Source organism: Dromiciops gliroides, chromosome 2, assembly GCF_019393635.1.
Source record: "Dromiciops gliroides isolate mDroGli1 chromosome 2, mDroGli1.pri, whole genome shotgun sequence".
NCBI lineage: Eukaryota > Metazoa > Chordata > Mammalia > Microbiotheria > Microbiotheriidae > Dromiciops > Dromiciops gliroides.
In genome coordinates, this window is record NC_057862.1 from 192,489,509 (window position 1) to 192,510,770 (window position 21,262).

The following is a 21,262-nucleotide window of genomic DNA, read 5'->3' on the forward strand; positions in this document are numbered from 1 at the left end:
AATCAATGCGTATGATTTTTGCTTTAATTGGAAGGAGAATTCATGGTATTTAATTTATTAAGTCTGTGGCAACTTTCATAAACTATATTGTAATTCAGTGTTTTCAAAGATAAGGCCATGCACCTGTCTAGAACCAAAGGTTTTCTCAATTATTCTCTATAGCTGATTTAAATAAAGTTGATTTTGCACAGTAGTGTAACCAAAGTGATTTTCTTCTCTGATTCTTCCTCTTGGCTCCCTTCACGATCTTCTTATCTGATCATCAGCTCTGTTCTCTTGCTGACCACTATAATATTGAATCTCATCACTGTTTTCTTCTTCTTGTTCCTACTCCATGATGGTGTTGAAATGGCTACTGTAGTATGGATCCCAACTTTATTGCCCTTAATAAAACACATAAGGTATAGTAGTGATGTGAAGTTAAGATTGAAGCACATTTTAAAATATGTATTTACAGTAGCATTATGGCATAATCATTTGTCAGTTTAACTATGAATTTGATGTTAAGTATATCCTTCCTACTTTAGTTTTTAGTTCTTAATGTTTATTTGCAATCTTGTATTTAGGAAGCTCTGGACATTCACACAGTTGATAGAGCAGTTGAAGAACCGACCAGTCTTCAGGATTCTGCTACAAGTGATCCAGGTATTCTAAGCATAAAAGCCAGAGATACTAGTGTGATTTGGCTCTGGAAGTAGAGAAGTTATAGATAACAAATGCCTACTATGTGCCAGGCACTGTCCCAAGCACTTTAACATCATCCTATTTATTTATTTATTTATTTATTTATTTATTTATTTATTTATTTATTTATTTAATTGTTTGTTTGTTTATTTGTTTATTTGTTTATTTATTTGTTTATTTATTTTTTTAGTGAGGCAATTGGGGTTAAGTGACTTGCCCAGGGTCACACCGCTAGTAAGTGTGTGTTAAGTGTCTGAGGCCGGATTTGAACTCAGGCACTCCTGACTTCAGGGCCGGTGCTCTATCCACTGCGCCACCTAGCTGCCCCATCCTATTTATTCTTACAACAACTCAGGTAGATGCTATTATTATTATTCCCATTTTACAGATGAGGAAATTGAAGTAGAGGTTAAGGGGCCTGCCCAGGGTCTCAGTTGGTCAAGTGTCAGAGGTGGGATTTGAACTGAGGTTTTCTGGACTCCCAAGTCCAATGCTCTTAAGTCCGAACAGTGCAGGATTTTTTTTATTGCATGGTATGTATTTGTGCAACATCTTCCCAGCTCTAAGGATCTAGCAGAGCTCATGATTATCACTGAAATAAAAATTATCCTAGAATCTGCCTTGCTCACTTAGAACATTTCTTTACTTAGATCTGGGGTTTGGTTCTTGCCTGGTGAGCCAAGCATAGGCCCTGTGATGGACTGTTTTCAGAGGATTAGTTTGGTTTCAGAGTGGTAATTTATTTGTCTACCACAGCCTCAAAAATACTACTAAGCTGTAGTGAGATTGTAATCTGTCAGTTGAGGGAGTACTCAGACTGACAGGATCGTAATATTTGAAATGTTGAAGTAGATGACATAGATATTTTACTTCATTATCTCTACTTTCTGAGTAGGTTGCAGAGCAAGGATTTGCCAGTTGGAACAGGAATTGTTAGAAGATTTGAAGTCCTTGAGACATAAACAAGTGATCCATCCTGGTCTTCAAGAAGGTAAGTAGGGAATGGGAGTGGGATATGGTTTTTATTATAAGTTCTAAAAAAAGAACTCTTGAGTGAAGTAGATAAAATAATAAGTAATTAATGAAATTTATTAAGTTCTCAGAGAAACAACTTTTGGTTTTATTTATCCCTTTTCTTATGTCTCATGTTTTTTAATGTCTCCTATATTTTTACTTTGTTTCCTTTCTCAGTTCAATTTATTTGTTGGTTTTTTTTCTTTTTGACTAATGAATTTTCCTCTGCCAACACCATGCTGAAAAATTTTCATGTATTGTATTTGCATTTTTTTTTTTTTAGTGAGGCAATTGGGGTTAAGTGACTTGCCCAGGGTCACACAGCTAGCAAGTGTCAAATGTCTGAGGCCGGATTTGAACTCAGGTACTCCTGACTCCAGGGCCGGTGCTCCATCCACTGCGCCACCCAGCTGCCCCTGTATTTGCATTTTTATTATTAGAAATTTGTGAGCTACAGTTTGTCTCTAACCTTTCACTAAAAGGATAAAAAATTTTTTTCTTTTTGTTTGGGAACTTTTTTCCCTCCTGATTTTTTGTGTGTTATGATCTGAGACTGGTATACAGAATTGCTGTCTTTTAAAAATGTAAGTGTATCTTCGTGGACTAATATATTTGAGTATTAGCATGTCCACTTAAGTCTTTGTGACTTTGGGAAAATCACTTATCTTTTTTTCAACCTCAGTTTCCTTTTCTCTATGCTGGGAGTAATATTTGTTCTAGCAGCTTGGTGAATAGTGGATAATAGTGTCAAGCCTGGAGTCAAGAAGAACTGAATTCAAATCTGGCTGCAGACACTTACCAGCTGTGTGACCCTGGGCAAGTTACTTAACCTTTGTCCTAATTTCCTAATATGTAAAGTGCGGATAATAAAGAATCTACCTCCCACGGTAGTTGTGAAGATCAAATGAAATAATAATTAATTGTAAAGTGCTTAGCACAGTGCCTGGAACATGTTGGCTGCTATTGTCATCAGCAGCAACAGCTTACAGGGTTGATATATGTAAAACGCTTTGTAAAATGATTACTACATAAATGCAAATTATTCCTTAATCCAGTCATTGCATATTCCTTTTATGCTAATTTAGCTCATTTATGTGTACTATTTTAATGTATACTAATCAATGCAATGCTAAACTTTTAGTAATATTGTTTGCTTTCTTTTTGCTTATGTCTTTCTGTAGGGACTTTAATTTTTATTTCCTTTTAGATCAGATTAGAAAATCAAAGTATCTTTAATAAGTACGGAGTCCTCATTTTCAGTGTTCATTGTAGGAGTGCTTGTACTTGTGGGAGTTGCTAGTTTTGTTTTTTGGGTTTTTTTTTCATGCAGCTCTGTGGTTGCATATGTTGAGGGATTTTTTGTTGAGAAAATTTATTCTACCAATGCATATCAGCAAATGTTCTACAGCTGATTTGCCCAAGGTCAAACAGCCAATATGTGACAAATAATTGTGGGACTTAAACCTAAGTCTTCCTGAGTTGAGGCTACACAAGTTAGTGTAGGGAAACAAAACATTAAGACAAAGAAATTCTCTTAAGTAACTGACCACTTAGAACATTAGTTTCTTCTCAACATCATTCACTCCCTGCTAAAACATTAGTGTTTCTGTTGCTCTTGTTTTCAGACATTTTCTTCTGCAATTAGAATATATTTTTTAGTTAACTATTAGTACACACCAAACATTTCTGATCAAACACCTCATGGAATCATGAAAACATATAGGGTATAGTAGTGATGTGAAGTTAAAAGTCCCTTAGAAAAAAAGGAACAAATGAGTAATTGATATATTATGTTCTTTTCACATGCCAGAAACAGCTGTTCATAACATCCTGAGTGTTGATACAGATTATGAAAGCAGGGCTGAGAGAGGTGGTAGCAAAACATCCTAAGGTGAAAAGAGAAGTGATGTCATAGATGGAAATACAGTTAACAACTTAGAACACTTGGACCTTATCCAAGAATGTTTTACATTTCTGTGAAGGTGTGTTCTAAATCATTGATAAATCTGATAATTCTGCTTATTAGTAGAAATGCAAACTGATTTGAAAAAAAGTCTTAGCTTGTTTATAGGAGTAAAAATCTAGTCAGTCATGGTGGTACAAAGTCTTTAATCCCTGCAGTTATCTGCTTCTGGAGGAGGCTAAGGCTGGTAGATCCATTTGACCTCAAGAATTCTGAGCTGCCTAAAGCTACAGCCAATGATGTTTTCTGCCTTAAGAGAGTCAAACTACTCAGGTTGGAAAGGTAGTAGCTCAGAGTTTTCTTCCTGATAAGCAATTGAATCCAGTCTTATGAGTGCCTTATTGAACTTCCAGAATGGGAAAAATTGGGGGGGGGGGTAGATATTCATGAACTTTGACTGGTTTAATACGTGTTTTTTTCCCCTGCCAGTTTTTTTAAAAAGATGAAAATGTCAAGTATAAGGATTCTTATTCTAGAACTTATCACTGAGTATATCGTTGACACTAATAACTGACAAATGAGAATCTGATGACGTTAGAGCAGTTAACATTTGGAGAGAATATCTAAAAGGTACATTATACATTCTAGGGGCTGAGGATACAATATGAATATAGAAAAATTAAATATAAAATATATGCAAAATAATCATCTATGGGAGAACACTAGCATTTGGTGGGGTGTTTTATACCTGCAGCCCATAGGGGACTAGCTTTGTTTTTATTAACCTCTAATTGAAATTTAGCAGTTAGGTAATTATGAGGTGGAGAGTGCTAGGCCTTGAGCCAGGAAGACCAGAATTCAAATGTGGCCTCACATACTATCTGTGTGATCCTGGACACATCACTTCTGTTTGCCTCAGTTTCTTCAATTGTAAAATGGGGATAATAATAGCACCTAACATCCTAGCATTGTTGTGAGTATCAAATGAGATGATAACTTGTAAAATGCTTAGCACTGTGCCCACTAGGTAGTACATACTTGTAAATGCTTGTTCCCTCCTTCCATTTCTTTCGATTATTAATATAGACAACAAACTACAGTAGTATTACTGGTTCTTATGACTTTATTATAACCAGCTACCAAGTGAAATCATAAAATATTTTCATTATTAAAGTTGTTCCTGATACCTAAAAATATTGTTTATGATCATTACTCTTATGAAATTGCTATACCTATTAGACCTGATGCTAGATTGTATGTGATTGCAATCTTCTTTGTATATTGGCAATATTTCAGTATAATTAAAATGCTGTGTATTTTATTTTATACATTTAAAACAATTAAGCGGGGCAGCTTAGGTGGCATAGTGAGTAGAGCACCACCCCTGGAGGCAGGAGAATCTGAGTTCAAATCCAGCCTCAGACACTTAGTAGCAATGTGATTTGTGGCAAGTCACTTAACTATAAGTCCGTCTCCCCACCCCCCACGCCCATTTAAATAATTTTAATTTTTTTTTTTTTTTTAGTGAGGCAATTGGGGTTAAGTGTCTTGCCCAGGGTCACACAGCTAGTAAGTGTTAAGTGTCTGAGGCCAGATTTGAACTCAGGTACTTCTGACTCCAGGGCCGGTGCTCTATCCACTCCCCCAATTTAAATAAATAAAAATAAAAGCATTATGAGAGGTTCATGACAAAAAAAAGGAAAGAATCCTGTTTCAAAGAAAGCTAGGGATCCTTTAAGCTTATAAAGAAATAATTAGGGCAGGAATCCCAGACTAAAGGGGAGCCTGCAGTTCTGTAACTCTGAACCAATAGAGCTTCCCATTTGGCCGACAGTGACTGCAATCTACTTTTGTTCAGACCCAAACCTAGGTCATGAACTTGTAGATCTCAGACCAAGGAGGCAGCAATCAGACTTTGTTCTGTATCATACTTCTTTGAAACCACTAAAAGCTTGCAAGGTCTTGAGCCTGAGCTGTTTCTGAGATCCTTGAACAATAAAACACCCAGTACCCCCAAAAAGCAGCAACCAGAATAGCCCCTAGACCTTCCCTTTAGAAATACCTAGAACCTGGCTCTAACATTTGGTCCAAAATCAGGGAATAGGCTGAAAAGATGAACAAACCAATAATCCTACCATGAAAAGCTATTATGGTGACAAGAACAGTTAAGACACAAACCCAGGAGAAGAGAATGATTCCAATGTACCTCTTAGCAAAGTCTCACAGAATAACACAACTTGGACACGCATTCAACTAGAATTTCTGAAAGTTGATGCATGAAGCAAGTGTGGGTTTTTGTTTTTGTTTTTTTGCAGGGCCATGGGGGTTAAATGACTTGCCCAGGGTCACACAGCTAGTAAGTGTCAAGTGTCTGAGGCCAGATTTGAACTCAGGTACTCCTGAATCCAGGACCAGTGCTTTATCCACTGTGACACCTAGCTGTCCCCAGCAAGTGTTTTTAAAAAGGTTTAAAAATGTTTTTACCAATGAAATGAGAATGCCAGAGTTAAAAATTGGAAAATGAATGAGATATGTGAAGAATTAAAAAAGGAATTAATAACATGGTACAGTAGGTACCCAAACCAAATTAGAATGGACCAAATAGAAGCTAGTGACTATGAAGCAAGAAATAGTAGGCTGTGAATTGCTGTGGTCCAAAAACCATGTCATCTGGTGGTCAAGGAACCTGTCCAAATTTAGCTAGATGGGACTCTTAACAACAAATACATTTCCTCATTTTTAGGGATGATCTGCAGTGTCATTCTTCAGGTTAGTCATCAGTCGCTTTTTTAATCTTGTTCAATTCTGTGATCCAATTTGGGTTTTTTTTTTTTGCAAAGATATTGGAGTGGTTTGTAATTTCCTTCTCTAGATCATTTTACAGATGAGGAAAACTGAGGCAAACAGGGATAAGTGACTTGCACTTGCCCAGGGTCACACAACCAGTATGTGTATGAGGCCAGATTTGAAATCAGGAAGATGTGTTTTCTTGACTCCAAGCCCAGCATTCTGTTTACTGTGCCACCTCTACCACCTCTCCGGAGGACCTTTTGGGTCCTGTTACACTTTTTTGATTAATGATTGTCCTTTCCTGGTGGATAGGTTCATTTGAAAGGGATTTTATATATTTCACTTCATCTCTTTCATTTCTTTAGTGGCTAACAAATGCAAGGCAAGTTATGTAACTAGGGAAATAATATGCAATAAAAACTCATTAATTTTGAATTTGTGAAAGTTTGGAGGAGGGCTTAATGAAAGCTTACCATTGCACTAACTTTTAATAAGGATTTTCTAAATACAATAATAGTGTAAGAAAGAGTTTTTAAAAAATATACGTAGATTCTTTTCTCTAGATCTTTTTAAAGTATTTAATACTCTTATAGTCCAGATTCTCTGCTGGGTATTAGTATCACCCAAAGGACAAATTTTACTACCCTCAGGATAAGGGGAAAGTGTGAAGGCTTGTGGCCTGGGTATGTGAAAGGCTGGAGTAATTCCAGGCAGTCACGTCCAGAGCTGTGGGCATTAATGGCTGGAAGTTAGATATTCTCTGCTCTTGTCTTGAGTAGTTGCAATAAAGCCTTTCATTACTCCCTGGGAACCTGAATCTCATTCTGGTTCTTACCTGCTTATAGGTCTTGCATCCATGTGGACTTGTAAGGTACCATAGCCAGGCCAAAGATTTTGGTTGGTATTGCTGTACTAGATCAATCTGATCAAAGATGTTGCCCTAGGTCTAGCATGGGTTGGTTTTATGACAGTCCTTACTGGTCTGCTTAAGGACTATGTTATCCATAATCAGTGTATGTAGTCATCTTATATTCATAAAATAGTTAGCTATATTCATATAAGACCAACATTTAGTTGAAAGCTTCTTAAATTGTGGGTTGCAACCCCATATGAGGTTGTATAACTGAATGTGAGGATTGTGAAAAATTAGGCAGTAAAAGATTATAGATACCTATTTTTTAAACCTATATATTCAGGATTATGTAAAAATTATTGGGTGAAAAGGGGTTGCAAGTGGAAAAAGTTTAAGAAAGTCCTGATCTAGTTATAACTTACATGGACATATTGCTATTATTCTAAAATACTTGGCTGTACTTGCTCCCAGTTCATGACAGAGTGACATCTTATAAGGGCCTTCCTATATACAAACTTATTCTCTATGATGTCTTGTATGCTGTTTCTTCTGTGCAAATTGGTTGTTTTTTGTTTTTTGGTTTTTTTTTTTGGTGAGGCAGTTGGGGTTAAGTGACTTGCCCAGGGTCACACAGCTAGTGTTAAGTGTCTGAGGCCGGATTTGAACTCAGGTACTCCTGACTCTAGGGCCAGTGCTCTATCCACTGTGCCACCTAGCTGCCCCGCAAATTGTTCTTATTAATGTGTTTTAGCATCTATATGTCCACACTGGATTTTTCTGTTGCTCTTTGGGTTATTTGTACTTCTCAAATTCTTCTAAATTGTGATGTTCCTTTATTTACATCTGTGGAGAATCACCAGGAGAATCTTAGTCTCAGGGATTTACTCTTGCAAGCAGTTTTGAATTATTGAAAGCACATTTCAGCCTCCCAAATAGAATACAGCTTGATTTCTTGATTGTTCATCAGAAGCCCCTAAGTGCTGACTTGGTATGTGGTATAATCAATTGTTTCTGATAGGTTTCTAACATAATATGTCACTTTATTTTATATGTCTATATGTATAAATGGATGTCATGTTTATACGATATTTCTCTGTAGATTTTTACAGTTATCTTACAGACAGACAGATAAACACAACACCAAGGTGTCCTTGTTTTGTTTTTGTTTTTTTTCTGAGACTAACTGGTATTGGCAAAGGTTACTTAAAGTTAATCCAATTAAAACAGGGACCAATATTTCATAGGAAATCATGGGAAAAAGTTTTGATGTCACTTTGAAAATTGAAATTAAAAATATGGGGGGAAAGGATCTTATTTTTTAACAACATTTAGGTTATAATTGCAACCATGCTAATTCTTAGAATGAACAAAGAATAAATCAAGGTACGTGAATTTTTTTCCCCACAGAATTTTCCAGCAAAATATGGTAGCTTCATGTGAGTTGGTTCACTTCAAGTTTCTTCCCATTTCTAATTTTTTGGCCCTATAAACATTAATATTTTCAAATGATCATTTCCTCTTGATCTTTGTTTTTCCACACAGCACGTGATGTATAGCAGGTGCTTTTGATGAATCAAGTTTTAGGAGTTTTTGAGGTGGGTTTTTTTGGTGGGGGAATGTGTGTAATTTTCCCTACCAAAAATTCTATTATAGCATGATAGGTCCTCATTTATTTCAAGTTTGATATTTTTTTTTCTTCCAGATCATAAAGATTATGTTAGATAAATATTATAGGGGCTTTAACATTTCTGGTAAATCTGTTCCATTTTATATTTCTTTGTTGTCCCCTTCCAAGTTTCTTCTATGAAAACTCTTGGAATGATAGGTTTTTATTTTCTTTGGAGCTACTGTTTTGTGAGCTGATACTAATCACAATGTTCTGTTATCCTTGTCAGAAATATTTTTAATCTGTCCCTTCAACTATTCCCCTGTGCCTATTGCACAGATTGTCTTTCTGCCCCATTATTATCCCCATTTGACATATGAGGGAACTGAAGCAGATGGGTTAAGTGACTTGCCTAGGGACACACAGTTATTGAGTACATGAGATCACATTTGAACTCAGATCTTCTTGACTCCCAAGTCCAGCATCCTGTGCACTACCCCACTATTGTAGAAGTAGATGAGATACTAGAGTTTATCTTGTTCAGTCACCTCATTTTGTAAATGAGGAAGCTAAGGCTCAGAGAGCCTAAGGCTTTCATTAATTCATTTATTTTATTTTAGATTTACACAGCTAGAACTGGAATCTAGGTCTTTTGGTTATCAGTGTAGTGAAATGCTCCTTTTTTATTGTGCCTTCTGTTGATAGGAACCATGAAAGGTTGGGAACTGAAGACATGAATGAAGGCTTATGCTGTTTAATGTTATGTTATATATTTTGTTTTTCAGAGTTAGGCTTATTAATACCAGCTTTATTTTTATAATTTCTTGAGACACTTTTTGTATGACTCTGGACATTTGGCATATGTAATTGCTTCTTTCTTTCTTTCTGGTGAGGCAATTGGGGTTAAGTGACTTGCCCAGAGTCACACAGCTAGTAAATGTTAAGTGTCTGAGGTCGGATTTGAACTCAGGTCCTCCTGAGTCCAGGGCTGGTGCTCTATCCACTGAGCCACCTAGCTGACCCTTATATTTTAGTTTCTCTTTCTTTATTTTTGGTGAGGCAATTGGGGTTAAATGACTTGCCTTGTAATTGCTTCTTAAAGGTTTCATCTCAGAAAAACAGCTATTCATAGAATATATGTGAATTGAATTTTTTGAGAACTTTTACCTATAACTTCTAGAAATTCTTAATATGTCTCAAGTATATCTTAATAAGATGATTAACATAATATTGTTGGTTGAATGGTCATGGAAAAGTCGCTTGACATCTCAGTTTAGTCCTCTGTAAAATGTAATGTTTTTGCTTACATTATATGTTTTATAGAATTGTTGTGAGGGAAGCTCATTATAAGATCAATATTTCTTAATTGGTGATGAGGTTTTGTTACATTTATTTTTGAAATATTGATTTCTTTTAATGCTATATTGTATTATTTCTGGCAGTGGGTTTGAAACTGAACTCAGTGGATCCAACAATGAGTATTGACCTTAAATACTTGGGGGTACAGCTGCCTCTGGCTCCTGCCACTAGCTTTCCTCTCTGGAACCTTGGAGGAACCAATCCTAGCTCTCCGGGTGAGTAAGTCGCATTTGAAAAATCAAACACCATTTTTATTATTTAGGGCTAAGGTTGTATATGATGTAAATGTGAAATTATATTTATTGAAAAGCAACTGAAATCAGGTCTTATATGTAATGGTGTGGATCTTAGCAAATGAGATGTTAAATAATTGTTTAGAGTTTTAGTGACCAACTATTTTGTTGGATTTTTTCTTTTTCAGATGCTGGATTTCCTTTTGTTTCAAGGACAGGGAAGACCAATGACTTCACCAAGATCAAAGGGTGGAGAGGAAAGTTTCATAGTGCTTCTTCCTCTAAGAATGAAGGTAACCAAATATTTAAAATGAAATGATTACTCCTAAAAAATGTAGAATTTTATACTTACTCTTTCCTGATCCTTCCCATATGATTTAAAATTGAACCAGAAATTGTGAAAAGAAATGTATTTTCTTAGATTTATTCTGTTCCCTTCATTTCTACAGCTATAACCTTTGTTCTTATCTTTAACCAGTTGAGACTTAGATTATTACAGCAGCTTTCTTATGGATGCTTAATTCTTTCCATTACATACATAACAACAAAGCAAGAATCATCTTTTTTTAAAAAGAATCATCCTTTTTATAGAAAAATGCTAATTTTTCAATTATTAAGCATTTTTTTCCTATGACCCCCCCCCAAAAACAAACAAACAAACAACAACAACAACAAAAAACACCACACACAAAGAAAAAAAATCCCTATCTTAAATATGTGTGGTCAGGCAAGAATTCCCCATTCACCATGTTCAAAAGTTGAGTGTCTTATACTGCATATTAGTCTTATCCCCTCTTTGTCAGATGATAAGTAGTATTTTTCATCATAGTTGATCATAGTATTGACCAGAATTCTGAAGTATTACAGAGCTGTTTTTACAGAGTTTTTGTTATGGATATTTCTCTTAGTTTTTTTCACTACTCACTGTATCAGTTCATACAGGTCTTTGCTGGTTTCTCTGTAATTATCTTTTTCATTATTTTTTACGGCACATTAATGTTCCATCATATTCATTCCTCTTATTTGGTTCAGCCACTCCCCAATTGAATGACATAGTTTTAACTTCTACTTTTTTGCCACTACAAAAATTTGTCATTAATATTTTTGTGCTTATAGGACCCTTTCCAGTTTCTTGGATATCTTTGGGGTATAGGGCTAGTTGTAGAAAAATCATCTTTAAACATGTGTGGTTTTTTGTTTTTAATTAGAATTTTATTTTCCCCAATACATGTAAAAATAATTTTTAACATCCATTTGAAAAACTCTGTGTCCCCAATTCTCTTTCTTTCTCCCCCCACTTAAGAAGGCAAGCAATTCAGTATAAGATATACATGTGTAGTTATACAAAACATTTCCATATTAGTGGGGTTTTTAAACATGATTTTTATCATGTTTAATAATGTTTTCCTTTAGAACCTTTTAGTAATATCCCAGAATCATTATGAATAAGACTTTTGGAACACCCTAGTGCTTTGTGGTAGGTGTGAATATTTTCATTTAAGAGATGATGCAAATGAGGTTCCTAGAAGCTAAGTGATTGCCTATAGTCACATAATTTAGTGAGTATGAGAGCTAGAACATGAACACAGCTTTCACTTCTATATTCTGTTCCCCCTCAAAGCTCTCATTGAAGTCTTCTATGGTAGGTTCTTAGTCATTCCAGCTATCCCTTCTTTGTCTTCCTAGACATAATTTTGTGTATACTTTTTTGTTTTTTTATCTCACTTGTATGTTCTTGTATGTAGTGTCACTTCCATTGAAACAAACTGAAAGACAGAAACTTTATTTTCTACTCTGACTTGGAAACAAAACAAAACTCAGCCAGTATAAAACTTGGCACATGGATGAATGGTTGGTTGTGTTTTTAAAATTATTTTTCTCTAAAATAATGAACTTAAACACTAGTGAACAAGAATATTTCAATATACAAAGACATAAGATTTGTATATGAAACCACAAATCTCTCACAGGTTGTTTTTTAAAAGTGTATATTAAATTTAACATGATAGTACCAACATGGTCCTACTTGCTTTTTTGTGGATTTTTTTGTTTTTGGTGAGGCAATTGGGGTTAAGTGACTTGCTCAGGGTTATACAGCTAGCAAGTGTCTGAGGCTGGACCTGAACTCAGGTTCTCCTGAATCCAGGGCTGGTGCCCCATCCACTGCACCACCTAGGTGTCCCTATGGTCCTATATGTAGTCTTTGTACCTTTTTACATTTCCTTTGACTTGGGTTTCTTATACTTATTTTTCCTTTTTATTCTTTAGTTTATTTTCATCTCTTGCTGTTTTAATGAATTTTTTAAAATGTGATGTAATTTTTTTAAATCCTGTTTTGATTTTATAGAATTTTAATTTAATAATGCTTTTTATATTTTGACCCCTGGCCCTCTTTTTCTGTTGTGCCTCACTTTAAGAAATGCTAGTTCTTTAAGGTGATAGAGTGGATAGAAGTAGTGACCTATCAGAAGAATTTTCTTTTTCCTGGTTGTACAGGGGTTTGGTTTTTTTTTTTGTTGTTGTTGTTGTTGTTTTTTTACATTATCCTTTACAAAGGATAATTTTTTCTCATTTACCATGACATCTTCTCTTTTGGTCTACACTCTCACACTTTTCTGGCTGCCAATTGCCTTCAAGGAACTCTGTTTCCTATTCTCCTGAGGCAGGATGACTTTTTTTTTAAAGCACTAAATTCCTGTATATTATACTTATTATAAGCTTCCTATATCCCCCAAACCAGTATCTCTCTTTTCCTCATGGGAACATCCTCCAGTTGGATCCTTTCCCACAAATGAAATGAGATTTATTTCTTTCATTTCACATATTTCAATCCCTTTGCTATCTCACACAGTTCTCCTATAAGTCTTCTTATAGGAGAAGGTGGGCTGGTGGGTAAAGGGGCTGCTGAGTGAGTTAGGGATTTGTCCTCACTGCTTTTAGTTCATTATTGGTGTCTTAGACTGTGGAGATAGTTGAAATTATCTCTTGTGCATGCTTATTTCAAAGATATTTAAGAGGTCATGAGGATCAGAGCAAGTCACATGACCAAGAAACCCCACTTGAATTTTATTCTCCTTCATTTTTTTTTTCCTGGGGCAATGAAGGTTAAGTGACTTGCACAGAGTCACACAGCTAGTAAGTGTCAAGTGTCTGAGGTCAAATTTGAACTCAGGCCCTCCTGAATCCAGGGCCAGTGCTTTATCCACTGCGCCACCTAGCTGCCCCTCCTTCATATTTTTAAAAAATGTTTCATAGGTGGCCTTGTCTTCTTGTTTAGTATTGCTGTTGCTACCACCCATTTTTCTCATCTCCCCCTACCCCCCCGCCCCCCCAAAAAGTCGTCCTTATAATAAATACAATCAAGGAAATAGACGGACACTTTGGCTCTTCTGAATGTGTCTCATTTTGTACCTCTAGTTCATTGCTTTTTTGCTTTTAGAGGTAGGAGGCATGCTTCATTCTTGTAGAAATATGATTGTCATTGCATTGATTGGAATTCTTAAGTCTTTCAGGTTAGTCAGTAAGTGACAAACTTAGAATGGCAAAGCAAAGATGTAGGGAGTCTTTGTTTTGAAAACAAAAACTCTGTAATTTTGAGTTGAAGTATTTTTTCATCAACTGTTGAAGACTTTATATCTATGTTGGTAGAGGAAGTACTTTCACTGATGAAGTCATAAATCCCTGAATGTTCAGGGTGGTTTTTTTTGGAGGGGCAATGGAGGGTTAAGTGACTTGCCCATGGTCACACAGCTAGTAAGTGTCAAGTGTCTGAGGCTGGATTTGAACTCAAGTCCTCCTGAATTCAGGGCTGGTGCTTTATCCACTGTGCCACCTAGCTGCCCTCTTATTCAGGGTATTTTGCTAAATTGTTGGCATATAAAAATAGACATGATAACTCCGAGACCATCAGCTCCCTGAAATCAAATTTTATCTTAACTACTATTTTTGTAGGCTTAGTAAAATGAGCATTTATGAGCAGGTTGAAGGGGAGATCTCTCTCTCTCTCTTTCCTCTCCCCTCCTCCCCTTTCTTCCCCCTTTCCATACATATAACTACATAAATGTATGTACACACATACATACAGAGAAGCCATCGAAGAAAGGACTGTCTTTAATAAATTGGTGATAGAAAGGAGTCCCTTTGAGACATTGAGAGATGGTTTAAGGAAATGTACAGAAGGGTGAGAGCAGAAGTCCGTGGAAGACAATACTGTGGAAGCTAAACAGTTAAATTGGAGCCACATAGCAGAGAGCCTTGAATAAAAGAATCCAGAATTTCATGAGTAGGGATTGAGTATTCCTTGAAGGCTTTTAAGGAGAGGTATTATATAATTAGAGTGGTGCATTATGAAAGTGATTTGAATTGCTTTTTTTTTTTTTAAAGTGAGGCAATTGGGGTTAAGTGACTTGCCCAGGGTTACACAGCTAGTAAGTGTTAAGTATCTGAGGCCAGATTTGAACTCAGGTACTCCTGACTCCAGGGCCGGTGCTCTATCCACTGCGCCACCTAGCTGTCCCAGAATTGATTTATTTTTATTTATTTTTTTTTTTTGCGGGGCAATGGGGGTTAAGTAACTTGCCCAGGGTCACACAGCTAGTAAGTGTTAAGTGTCTGAGGCTGGATTTGAACTCAGGTACTCCTGAATCCAGGGCCGGTGCTTTAACCACTGCGCCATCTAGCTGCCCCTGAATTGATTTTTAAGGGTGAATTGGAGAAGGAACAGACAGGGGGCAAGAAAAAGATACAAGTTTTAAAATGCATGGGATATAAGATTACTCAATTTTTTACTTTTTTTCTCCTTTCTCAGAATATCTTATCAAGTAATTAATTTTCTTTAATTTTAAAAAAATAATAAACATTTTTATTTATAGTTTTGAGTTCCAAATTTTATCCCTCCTTCCCCTCTCCCCTCCCTGAGTTTGTAAGCAATCAGATATAGGTTATACATGTGCAATTATGTAAAACATTACCATATTAGTCATTTTGTATAAGAAAATATGAATAAAAGAAAAAAATGAAAGAAAGTGAAAAAAAAAGCATGCTTCAGTCTGTTCAATCAATATCAGTTCTTTCTTTGGAGGTGGATAGTATGCTTCATCATTAGTACTTTGGCATTGTTTTGGATCATTGTATTGCTGAGAATAGTTAAGTCATTCACAGTTCTCCATCAAACATATTGCTGTCTCTGTGCACAATATTGTCTTGGTTCTGCTCTCTTCACTGTACATCAGTTCATAAAATTCTTTCCAGGCCTTTCTGAAATCAACCTGCTTGTCATTTCTTATGATACAATAATATGAAACCATATACCATGATTTGTTTAGCCATTCCCCAATTGATGGGCATTCCTTTGATTTCCAGTTCTTAGCCACCACAAAAAGAGCTGTTATAAATATTTATGTACAAATAGATCTTTTTCTCTTTTGGGGGATATCTTAGGGATATAATCCTAGCAGTGGTATTACTGCATCAAAGGGTATGCTTAGTTTTATAGCCCTTTGGGCATAGTTCTAAATTGCTCTCCAGAATGGTTGGATCTTTTCACAATTCCAATAACAGTGGATTAGTGTCCCAGCTTTTCCACATCCCCTCCAACATCCAATTTTTTCCTTTTTTGTTATATTTGTTATTCTGGTGATACCTCAAAGCTGTTATCATTTGCATTTCTCTGATCACTAGTGATCTAGAGCATTTTTTCATATAATTATAAATATCTTTGATTGTTTTTGTCTGAAAACTGCCTGTTCATATCCTTTGACCATTTGTAGATTGGGGAATGACATAAATTTTACTCAGTACTCTATAAAATTGAGAAATGAGGTGTTTATCAGAGATACTTATTTCAAAAATTCTTCCCCAGTTTTCTGTTTCCCTTCTAATCTTGGTTACGTTAGTTTTGTTTGTCAAAAACTTTTTAATTTTATATAATCAAAATTATTTTATGTTTTGTTCTGCTCTCTATATCTTCTAATTAATTTTTTCTATTCCAGTGCTGATCAAAGGCTCATTTTTTGTTATAGTGTATTTTCCAGGATTTATATGCTACTTTTCTCAAGAAATATGTGTTTAATTTTAGGTGGCAGTTCAGAGAGTTCCTTGAAGAATCGCTCTGCTTTTTGTAGTGACAAACTTGATGAATATTTAGAAAATGAAGGCAAGCTAATGGAAACAAGCATGGGCTTTTCATCAAATGCTCCTACGTCACCTGTGGTATATCAGCTACCAACCAAGAGCACTAGCTATGTACGAACATTAGATAGTGTTCTGAAAAAGCAATCTACTGTTACCCCATCCACATCTTACTCTTTGAAGCCTCTTCCTGTACCTTCTGTTCCTCGTAAGACCAAGTCTCTCAACAAACAAGCAGTTTCCAGTGGCCGAACTAAGTCATCATCCTATAAACCCATTTTGCCGTCTCCTGTTTCACCAAAGCAAAAATCTCATCTAGTTTCAGGAGATAAGGCTACCAAGCCTTCCCCAAATAGCATGTTGGAAAGTCAGGGGGAAAATTTCATAGTACCAACTTTGGATGAAAATGTGTTGCCAAAGCAGATCAATCTTAGGCAGACACATCACCAACAGCACCCAGCAGCTCGTCCTCCAGGATTGTCTAAATCTCAGGTGAAGCTGATGGACTTGGAAGATTGTGCCCTGTGGGAAGGGAAACCACGGACCTATATTACTGAGGAAAGAGCAGATGTGTCTTTAACAACTCTGCTTACAGCTCAAGTATGTACCTTTCATTTTTCAAAAAGTATAAGCTTGGGTTACAAGGGGTGTGATTAGTAAAGGGAGATTGGAGTGAGACTTCTCAACACTGGAGTGAGACTTCTCAACAAGAGGATCAGTTAGTTCATAGCATTTAACTTATCTTTATATCTTCGTTAAAAACAAGCAAAGGAGATGTCCTTATTTTCTTTACCAGCCAGACACATGGGTATAGATCTTCTGGCAGTAGAGGGAGACAGTACAATTGGGCTTTTGAATAACATCTCTCTCCTGTATAAAGGCAGCTTTCCATTATGAAATCTCTTATTTCAACCCCCAGAATGTGGATAAGTACATTTTCTGATCTTGTTAAAACAGCTTTGAAAAATTCTGCTTAAAAGGTACTAAATCTGGGGGTGACTAGGTGGCGCAGTGGATAAAGCACTGGCCTTGGATTCAGGAGGACCTGAGTTCAAATCTGGACTCAGACACTTGGCATTTATTAGCTGTGTGACCTTGGGCAAGTCACTTAACCCTCATTGCCCTGGACTGCGGGGGGCCCCTCCCCCCCAAAAAAAAAGAAAGAAAGAAAGAAAGAAAAAGGTACTAAATCCCAGGAGATTTAATTAAATTTATGAATCTGGGCATGGGGGTGGGGTATAATGTTTTGGGTTTAAATTTTGTAAGGATTTTTTTTTTTTGGCGGGGCAATAGGGGTTAAGTGACTTGCCCAGGGTCACACAGTTAGTAAGTGTCAAGTGTCTGAGGCCGGATTTGAACTTAGTTACTCCTGAATCCAGGGCTGGTGCTTTATCCACTGTGCCACCCAGCTGCCCCTGTAGTAAGGATTTTTAAATCAGTAATGATACACACAGTAGTGTCTGGGTGTAAGTCATGACATTTAAAAAGTGAGTGTGTGAGTGAGTGAGTGTGTATATCAGTAAAAATAATGAACATAGCTTTTGGGGGGGGGGTGAAGCAATTGGGGTTAAGTGGTTTGCCCAGGGTCACACAGCTAGTGTCAAGGGTCTGAGGTCAGATTTGAACTCAGGTATTCCTGAATCCAGGGCTGGTGCTCTATCCACTGCGCCACCTAGCTGCCCCGCAACACTTTTAATCTTAATTTTCTTATATGGAAAATGAGTCAAAAATCTTAAGAGGAAGGAGAACTTGATTAGTCTCCTAAACTGAGTTCTGTCATAATCGCAAAGGGGACTAAATTTTTTAACTGAAAATCTTATTCAGATGTTGGGACTTTTGTTTGTAAGAAATATTTTTAATTGATAGTCATCCCTAATGCCTAATGAGGAATGAGGCTGTAGTTTACTGATCCCTAAACTCTTAGTGCTCCCAGCATCCCAATCCTTCCTCACTCTCCATTACCTGCTATAAAGAAATGTGTGTGTTTTCAATCGAGAATAAGTCCTTTCTTGTTGATAAATTTAATAAGAATATTCTTGTCTGTACCACAAATTCATCTAAGAGATTGCTTCTTGTCCTTTCTACACAATCATCTTGACCTTTGACTTCTAAATGGAAATCAGTGTGATAAATATTAGTTCTTATATATTTTTAAATCAAAGATGGTATTTCAGTTTAGTCATGATGTAGAACAGATTAAAGTTGTAACTATGATATTGATGTCGATTATGAGACTACATTTAGTGGTGGTTGGGGATGGTGTTGGGAATAAATTTTAGTAGAATTACAAGTGTCTGCTTTAATTTTAGGCATCTCTCAAAACTAAACCCATCCATAAAATTATCAAGAAACGAGCTCCCCCATGCAACAATGACTTCTGCCGACTGGGCTGTATATGTGCTAGTCTAGCCTTGGAAAAACGCCAACCTACTCATTGTCGCCGGCCTGACTGTATGTTTGGCTGTACCTGTTTGAAAAGAAAAGTTGTGCTTGTGAAAGGAAGATCCAAGAAAAAGCGTTTCCTGAGGAAGGCTGCTCGAAGAGACTCATTATTTTCTGGCACCCTTGGGGATCAGAAAAAGGAAGGAGGAAAAGAAGTGACTAGGGAGGAAGATCGGTTGAGAGAAAAGAAGAAGAGAAAGAAGGTGGAATATAGTGAGTATTGATTGGAATTGAACAGAGGTGGGGTTTGTGCTTTTGAGAAGTCCTGTGAGAACATTTATTTATGTATGTTCCAGTTATATCAATTTATCATCCGTGATCCTCTCTGTGCCTTGTTTGGTCATGAACTCTTCCTCTAGCTATAGAATCAAAGGGTAGTTTTGGGGACAGCTAGGTGGCGCAGTGGATAAAGCAATGGCCCTGGAATCAGGAGGACCTGAGTTCAAATGTGACCTCAGGCACTTGACACTTACTAGCTGGACAAGTCACTTAATCTTCATTGCCCCGTGGCCCCCATCCCCCCAAAAGGTAGTTTCTTCCTTCTCTTCTAATTTATATGACCTTTTATATCTAAGTCATGTATACAAGTGGAATTTTATTTTAGTATATAGTGTGATATGTTGGTGTAAACCTAATTGCTAGCCTTAGATTTGGGTGTCCTTAGACAAGTGATATCAAATTCACTAATTTGACACTAATTCATACTTAGGGATTCCTGTGTACCACATATTGATTTAGTTTTTTTTTTTTTTTTTGCGGGGCAATGGGGGTTAAGTGACTTGCCCAGGGTCACACAGCTAGGAAGTGTCAAGTGTCTGAGGCCGGATTTGAACTCAGGAACTCCTGAATCCAGGGCCAGTGCTTTATCCACTGCGCCACCTAGCCACCCCGATTTAGTTTTAAAATGCAATTTTATCTATACTTTTATTTATTTTGTTAAATTTTTCCCAATTACATTTTAATCTGGTTCAAGCCACATTTGGGAATATTAGTTTGGTGATCTGTTTGATACCTTTCTCCTAGACAAAGGAGATAGCTGAAGTTGTTTTATCTGTGGTTTATAATTTCTCATTTGAAGAAGTTTGAGTGGTTGTGGGGATCAGAGAAAATGTCTGCCCTTTCATCTTGTTGATAACATGATCTGGAAGTCCCCTAATGAGCTCTTAATAGCCAAATCTTTTAACGTTTTCTCAGTCTTTATCATTTTTGATCTCTGCAGCATTTAACACTGTTGAGAGCCTTCTTTTCCTGAAAACTCTTCTTTAGGTTTTTATGACACTTCTCTCCTGGTTCTCTCCTACTCTTAGTTTTCTTTGCTATATCTTCATCCACGACACTCCCCCTAACTGTGGATTTCACCCAAAGCTCTGACCTGGGTCCTCTTTTCTTTTCCCTCTGTGGTATCTTGCTTAGTGATCTCATTAACTCTTGGGTTCATCTGTCATCTCTATGCAGATGATTTGCATATCTATGTATTGAACCCTCTTCTTCTTACCCAATTTCAGTCCTGTATCACTAATTGTCTCTTGGATGTCTTGAGTTAGATATCCTATAGGTATCTCAAACTACTACATGTCTAAAACAGAACTCCTATTCCCTCACAGCCTTTCCCTTTTCCCATCTTTAATGTTACTGTTGAAGGTACTACCACTTTCTCAGTCACCTAGTCTTGAAACCTCAGTGACTCACCTCACATAAAATTTTTTACCAAACATTGTCATTTTAACCTTCACAACATCTCTCATGGATGTCCCCATTTCTCGCCTAGTGCAGCTACCATCCTTCTGCATGTCCTCCTCAGCTCTCACACTTCTGATTGGTTTTTCTACCTCAAGTCTCTCTTCACTCCAGTCTATCTTTCACTTAGCTCTGAAAATGATGTTCTTAAAGTGAAGGATTAATAATAATCTGTGCTTGCTCAGTGAGCTCCAATGTTCTCATTTGCCTCCAGGATCCTCTGTTTGACATTTAAAAGCTGATTCTTTCCCTACCAGCTGTACTGGCCTACTTGTTATTTTTCCACAAGACATTCCATCTGTCTCCTGGCTAATGTGTTTGCACTAGCTGGAATGCTCTCCCTCACCTTTGCCTCCTATCTTCCCTGACTTCCTTCAAGACTCAAATCCTACTTTCTTGAGGAAAGTGAACTACCCTAGCTCCTCCCTCATCCTGTTTTGCAAGATTATACTGTACATAATTTGTATATGTATATTTATTTGCATAGTGTTTCCCCTGTTAGAATGTGAGCT

General features: G+C 36.7%; 1 protein-coding gene across 6 annotated transcripts in view; it reads left to right on the forward strand.

Moving 5' to 3' along the window:
• Window positions 1-21,262, forward strand: part of MGA (MAX dimerization protein MGA) — a 232,147-nt gene that overhangs the window by 161,481 nt on the left and 49,404 nt on the right. For 5 of the 6 annotated variants that reach the window (XM_043983358.1, XM_043983356.1, XM_043983355.1 and 2 more), the window contains 7 exons: window positions 567-645; window positions 1,580-1,675; window positions 10,293-10,424; window positions 10,631-10,735; window positions 12,064-12,084; window positions 16,519-17,171; window positions 18,881-19,226. In XM_043983358.1, the coding sequence (XP_043839293.1) occupies window positions 567-645; window positions 1,580-1,675; window positions 10,293-10,424; window positions 10,631-10,735; window positions 12,064-12,084; window positions 16,519-17,171; window positions 18,881-19,226 (1,432 nt within the window). The remainder of the gene's footprint in view (window positions 1-566; window positions 646-1,579; window positions 1,676-10,292; window positions 10,425-10,630; window positions 10,736-12,063; window positions 12,085-16,518; window positions 17,172-18,880; window positions 19,227-21,262) is intronic. The other variant, XM_043983361.1, reaches the window with a different exon arrangement.